At 47.6% G+C, this 7269-nt stretch overlaps 1 protein-coding gene across 3 annotated transcripts in view; it reads left to right on the plus strand.

The window, feature by feature from the left end:
- The first annotated feature begins 1896 nt into the window (after positions 1-1896).
- The window catches only part of wfdc1 (WAP four-disulfide core domain 1), a 30436-nt gene continuing 25063 nt past the window's right edge, over positions 1897-7269 (plus strand). For 2 of the 3 annotated variants that reach the window (XM_079501446.1, XM_079501444.1), the window contains exons 1-2: positions 1897-2131; positions 3939-4083. In XM_079501446.1, the coding sequence (XP_079357572.1) occupies positions 3970-4083 (114 nt within the window). In that variant the 5' untranslated portion in view covers positions 1897-2131; positions 3939-3969. Of the gene's footprint in view, positions 2154-3938; positions 4084-7269 lie in introns of all 3 variants that reach the window. The other variant, XM_079501445.1, reaches the window with a different exon arrangement.

A 7269-nucleotide genomic window follows, 5' to 3' on the forward strand; every position in this document is an offset into this window, starting at 1 on the left:
TCTGTCTGTCTGTCTGTCTGTCTGTCTGTCTGTCTGTCTGTCTGTCTGTCTGTCTGTCTGTCTGTCTGTCTGTCTGTCTGTCTGTCTGTCTGTCTGTCTGTCTGTCTGTCTGTCTCTCTTTGTGTAAGTGAAGCCGGGGCCTCCCAGTGACATGAGCTCCGCTCCTGTAAAACTAATAATGACGGAGATTTGTGCAGGCTTAGCATTCTTTCTCCCTTTCAGCGTAGGACCCGGGGAGGGGAGGGGAGGGGAGGGGAGGGGAGGGGAGAGAGGGCTGGTCGGGGCGGAGAGGGTGAGGGGGGTACATGTCCTAGTTTGAGAGGGGGAACAAGTCACGAGACACATCGAAAAAAGGGGCAGAGACGACGAGAGAGGTACATGGGATGGCGAGAGAACCACAAAAGCACACAAAAGACAGAGAGATAGAGAGAGAGAGAGAGAAAGAGAGAGAGAGAGAGAGAGAAAGAGAGAGAGAGAGAGAGAAAGAGAGAGAGAGAGAGAGAGAGAGAGAGAGAAAGAGAGAGAGAGAGAGAGAAAGAGAGAGAGAGAGAGAGAAAGAGAGAGAAAGAGAGAGAAAGAGAGAGAAAGAGAAGTGGACGGAGAGTCAAAGAGGCCCCTTTCCCTGAAACACGCATTCTTTATGGGTCAATGCGGTAGAGATCACACAGGATCCTCTCTGAAAACACACACACACACACACACACACACACACACACACACACACACACACACACACACACACACACACACACACACACACACACACACACACACACACACACACACACACACACACACACACACACACACACACACTGATGCTAATCCACTCAGGCGGCCAGACTATGTTCTCACATAGATCACTGTGTGAAACAAACAGGAAGGGTCTGTGCAGGACGCTGAATACATGCACATAAGTTACAGATACATTACAGACACATGCACGCATACACGCACGCACGCATACACGCACGCATACACGCACACATGCATACACGCACGCATACATACATACACGCATGCATGCACTGTATGCGTGCATGAACTCTGGGTATTGGCAGGCAGAGAGAATTTTGCCGCCGCATTTTTAAGCCAAGCCCTCGTTCTTTTTGCACAGTCATGCAGACACATGCACACACGCGTGTACGACTGCACGTGCACACGCACGCACGCACGCACGCACATGCACGCACAAGCACACACACATTTTTGCAGTGTGTGTATGAGTCCTAAGCCGGAACCCGGGGGCAAAGGGGAGGTCTAAAACACATTGCCCTCTCTGAGTCTGTCTCTCCCCTCTCCCTCATTTCAGCTCCGTCCCACTCCCCCCCCCCCCCCCCCCCTCTCTCTGTCTCTCCCTCTCTCTCTCCCTCTCTCTCTCTCTCTCTCTCTCTCTCTCTCTCTCTCTCTCTCTCTCTCTCTCCCTCTCTCTCTCTCTATGTCTCTCTCTCTCTGAGACATGTGCACTGTGAGCCACTGCCAACACAGCAGACAGTCTCAAACAACTGATGCGTGCGTCGACAGCTGCTGTTCTCTCTCCTCTCTCTCTCTCCCTCCACCTCCTCCAGGTTGGCTCCCTATAACCCTCTCTCTCTCTCTCTCTCTCTCTCTCTCTCTCTCTCTCTCTCTCCAGCCCCTCCCTCCCTCCTCCCCTCTCTCTGAACTGCAGTCTAACTCTCCACACTACAAGTACATCCATTCATTCTCTCTCTCCACCTCTCGTCTCCGCTCTGTCGGAGTTCTGCCCCGCACTTTTTTTTCATTCCTCTCCTTCAGGCACTTTCAGAAGGCATGAGGTCCTGGCTGTGAGTGAGTGAGGGATAGAGAGAGGGAGAGAGTGAGAAGAGAGAGAGAGAGAAAGGGGAGGAGGGGAGGGGGGGCTTGTGTAATCTCTGACACAAACACACGGGCTAGTGCACACATGAGGAGGAGTGGAGGTCCTGGCTTGCACTGCAGCTGAGCTGCTGCCGGAGAAGACAGGACTTTATATACAGCAACGCAGTAACGTCGCAGAACCCGAGCCATTCATTCAGTGGCTGCTTTTCTCACGGGGTGGCAAAACTTTTGGAGCAGTGACACCTCGACAGGACAGGAAGGGCCGGGGGAGACACTTCTGACTGAGGCAGGAAGGGTAAGAGGAAGAGGAAGCCAAGGTGGAGGGAGGGAGGAAGTAGGATATATTACATTTACTAGAGTTCTGTACTTTTTAAAGTACTTTTTTTTTGAGCGTTTGTATGTTATCTTAATTATCTTCACTCCATTAAAGTTTCAAAGACAAATATTGTGCTTTTTGGAAAGTCTCTGAATTGTCTTTGGCAAAATTTTCCAAATTTCAATACAACAATGTTAAAAGGAAAGTGTCATTTATACATTTTTTTTACTTTTTTTAAAGCATTTACTTTAACCTTAAACTATAAAGCAATTAAGTACTCCAATACTTCAACTGAAGAACAAATGTGACAGAGCAACTTGCAGACTGAGTATCATATTTGACCAGAAGTACACTGGCCAGGTTGAGCACTTTATGGGACAGTGTCCTCAGTTGGTACTGAGGGTTGAGCACTTTGTAGGATAGTGTCCTCAGTTGGTACTGAGGGTTGAGCACTTTGTAGGATAGTGTCCTCAGTTGGTACTGAGGGTTGAGCACTTTGTGGGACAGTGTCCTCAGTTGGTACTGAGGGTTGAGCACTTTGTAGGACAGTGTCCTCAGTTGGTACTGAGGGTTGAGCACTTTATGGGACAGTGTCCTCAGTTGGTACTGAGGGTTGAGCTCTTTGTAGGATAGTGTCCTCAGTTGGTACTGAGGGTTGAGCTCTTTGTAGGATAGTGTCCTCAGTTGGTACTGAGGGTTGAGCTCTTTGTAGGATAGTGTCCACAGTTGGTACTGAGGGTTGAGCACTTTGTAGGATAGTGTCCACAGTTGGTACTGAGGGTTGAGCACTTTGTAGGATAGTGTCCTCAGTTGGTACTGAGGGTTGAGCACTTTATGGGACAGTGTCCTCAGTTGGTACTGAGGGTTGAGCTCTTTGTAGGACAGTGTCCTCAGTTGGTACTGAGGGTTGAGCTCTTTGTAGGATAGTGTCCTCAGTTGGTACTGAGGGTTGAGCTCTTTGTAGGATAGTGTCCTCAGTTGGTACTGAGGGTTGAGCTCTTTGTAGGATAGTGTCCACAGTTGGTACTGAGGGTTGAGCACTTTGTAGGATAGTGTCCTCAGTTGGTACTGAGGGTTGAGCTCTTTGTGGGATAGTGTCCTCAGTTGGTACTGAGGGTTGAGCACTTTGTAGGATAGTGTCCTCAGTTGGTACTGAGGGTTGAGCTCTTTGTAGGATAGTGTCCTCAGTTGGTACTGAGGGTTGAGCACTTTGTAGGATAGTGTCCTCAGTTGGTACTGAGGGTTGAGATCTTTGTGGGATAGTGTCCACAGTTGGTACTGAGGGTTGAGCTCTTTGTAGGATAGTGTCCACAGTTGGTACTGAGGGTTGAGCTCTTTGTGGGATAGTGTCCTCAGTTGGTACTGAGGGTTGAGCTCTTTGTGGGATAGTGTCCTCAGTTGGTACTGAGGGTTGAGCACTTTGTAGGATAGTGTCCTCAGTTGGTACTGAGGGTTGAGCTCTTTGTGGGATAGTGTCCTCAGTTGGTACTGAGGGTTGAGCACTTTGTAGGATAGTGTCCTCAGTTGGTACTGAGGGTTGAGATCTTTGTGGGATAGTGTCCTGCAGTTGGTACCCTAACCCGGAAGGCACTTGACTTCGGTCCACAAGGTCATGGGTTCCGAACCCCCTGCTTATATTATACTTATACTTACCATAATACTTACAGAGTACTTTATACTTACCATAATACTTACAGAGTACTTTATACTTACCATAATACTTAGAGTACTTTATACTTACCATTATACTTACAGAGTATACTTTGTCGCACCACGTACTGTACAGGGGGAGGAGTTAAAGCGGAGGAAGTGACATCATGGCTGCGCGGTGCGGCGCGGTCCCGGCGCCTGCGGTTCTCCTGCTGTGCGTGCTGGTGCTGTCCACAGGAAGCCAGGGGCGCAGGATCAGGAAGAGAGGCCTCAACCAGAAGGTACCTGTCTGTCTGTCTGTCTGTCTGTCTGTCTCTCCTGTGCCCAGGGGCTGAAATCGTGTTAAGAGGGCACTTTTTGGACAAATAGCAGATCTACAAGCTCTCAACGTGTCGCACTGCGACGCGTTGAGAGCTTGTAGATCAGCTATTTTCGGGGTGCAACCCAGCACTCTTTAGCTAGTGGAGATGCGTTGTAACAACATTGGATTTAAAAGCAATTCTCCTGAATGCTGCCTTCCGGTATGGCATGGAATGGACGTGGTATTTGCATTTTGTTTTCATCATAGTAAATGCTGCATTCGTGGTCCGGAAAGGGCAATTGTTTTACAGACGGGTATAAAAGGGCAGGGGCTGAAGCCCCCTTTGATGTCTATGTGTGCACGTCCCTGCCTGTGCCCTTTCCTCTGACTTGTCTTGCTCGTCATGACTATAGAGCGTTGCAGTCCCGCCCCCTACCAGGGCCCAGGAAATGATTCTCCGTTCATTTTCCTCATAGACTTTTCAAAAAGTATTTATTTAAAGACCTTTTAAGCCTCGTACAAAGCCAACTCTTGTCGTGACAAATCATGAATCATGGGCTGAAAAAAGAATTAGAAAGAAGAAAGAAACGGCAGGTTACAACACTTTCTTTTTCTTTTTCTTCTTTGTAATTATTTGTTTGGTCCAAAATATTGTGTTTATTGTCATGATTTGTCACAACTCGAGTTGGCTTTGTCCGCGGCGTAACCGTCTTTAAATAAATACTTTTTGAAATGTCTGTGGGAAAAATGCATTGGGAGTCATTTCCTGACACTATCCTATACACTCCATCTATACACACTGAATAACTCTCCCTACTTCCGGGCCTCCTTCCCTCCGGCCTTCCTTGTTATTGATGATACTATAATTATGGCTCTGTTCCATTTATAGTGTGAAGTGTTTCTCAAACTTTTTATTTTATTTCAAGGACCCATGACTGAGAGTGTACAAATGGGGGTGCATGCTTTTGATTAGACATACCATTGGTCCGATATCTCAAACCCTCACCCTAACCCCCCACGGGGCAGCACACCTAAACCCTCTCCCAACCCTTAACGCACCCCTCACCAACCTTAATCCGGTCGTTTTAATGCACCCCTCACCAACCTTAATCCGGTCGTTTTAACGCACCCCTCACCAACCTTAATCCGGTCGTGTTAATGCACCCCTCACCAACCTTAATCCGGTCGTTTTAACACACCCCTCACCAACCTTAATCCGGTCGTTTTAACACACCCCTCACCAACCTTAATCCGGTCGTTTTAACGCACCCCTCACCAACCTTAATCCGGTCGTCTTCATCATTATCATTTTTTGACCGCGTTCGAGATCATAGATTTTCACAATGCCACCCCAGACTTTCCGGTCCTTCATTGCCATCCTCAGTTCCTGCTTACTGATGCATGTGTCCCTAGCGATGACATCAGGGAACAACAGTTTTCTATACCTCTGGTCTGCTTTGAGGCAGGACTCCAGAGAAGAAGGGAAGATATAACCTCATTGTCAGCTCTGTAGCAGTGGCCGGAAAACTGTGTTCTTCTGGATCGGACTAGTGAAGAAACACAGGGAAGGTTGCCGTACAGTATATTAGATTAGTCGATGGGTGGCTCTTCCAAGACAGATTATGCGCTCTCATTAGAAGGCGGGTGTAAATGCCATCCAACCGTTTCTCTAATTTCTTTGAAAGTGTCCATGTCTCGGAGCCATAGAGTAGAATCGGCTCAACGGTCGTCCTAAATAAATACCGGTCGTCTTAACGCACCCCTCACCAACCTTAATCCGGTCGTTTTAACGCACCCCTCACCAACCTTAATCCGGTCGTCTTAACGCACCCTAGAGTTCTCAATCTCTGCCCGAACCCGGCCCGGCCCGACCCGGCCCGCCATTTTCGGGTAGGGCCGGGCCCAAAATGCACGATAATTAGTCGGGCCGGGCCGAGCCTCGGGCTCTGTGATTTTCCGTGATTTGATTTGATTTTTTTTATATAATTTTATTATAACAAAAATAACAATTCTGTTGTTTGTGTAATGTATTTATTTAATATGAAGAGGGCTGAGCTGGTGAATGTTGGCGATTAACTTTTACAGTTAAGGCTATTATACTATATGTGACTAAAGGAGGAGGAGGCGATGATCAGCAGCAGGCAGCAGCGCACCAAAGTGACAGAATAGAACGGTGGTTGTTGAACTTGCTACCGCTGGCTGGCCTCTGGTTTGCCAACCAAATGAGCTGCTTACTGCTCAGCATCAACTATATAACTTAAGTCAACTTGCCATATGCGTAAATGTTTTATACGACCATTGATTTATCCGCAATAGCTCGTTTTGGAAACGTCGGGGCTTAACGAGACTCTGCTGTCTCGTTGAACCCAGCTGGGTGAATAAGCTAAATTAGGCTACCTAATCAACGGTAAATGCTCCATATAACTATGAAAGCGCCTGCACGTAATATAGTTACATGATGACCAAGCAATGTTACAGTCACACTGTAGGCTACAGCTATTTGGTTTACAAATCGTATCGCAGCGCGCTGTAGCCTACAGCTATTTAATTTCCCCATCGTAGCGCAGCGCGCCTCGTTGTGTGCCCACTGCCCAAAATAAAAGATCTGCAAGCTGTCGACAGACTCGACACGCCATCGAGCGGCATGTTGATGGTTTGTATGTCTGTTCTTTTGGTTAGGCAACGCACATTACGCGTGGTATGTGGGTTTGAGAGGCAATGATTAATGTAAACTATACAGTAACCTAGTAGATTATAGCCAAGTTGACAATTGTCATAATATTGCCAGTAGCCTATTGGACATAATTAACTGCGTCGCTTCAGAGGATCGCTGCTACTTTGATTCAGAAGATGTTTACTCACCCCTGGAAATTGCTGGAAACCATTAGAATGTTGAAAATGGAACATTATCAGCCAATTAACGCGAGTTACATAAATCCTTTATTTCGGCGACTAGACTATTAGTGCGTTCTCTGACACGGTCGTCTCAATAATCCACGGCGCCGCGGCCATATAGTGGCATTTTTCTTTTTTTCTCTTTTTTTTCACTCGGGCTTTTTCGGGTTTTCGGGCCTGACATTATGGTAATTGTTAGGGTCGGGCCGGGCCTCGGGCCGACCAAGTTAGGGTAGGGTAGGGCCGGGCCTTAATTTTCAGGCCCGATGAG

Source organism: Electrona antarctica (genome assembly GCF_951216825.1).
Source record: "Electrona antarctica genome assembly, chromosome: 5".
NCBI classification, from domain to species: domain Eukaryota; kingdom Metazoa; phylum Chordata; class Actinopteri; order Myctophiformes; family Myctophidae; genus Electrona; species Electrona antarctica.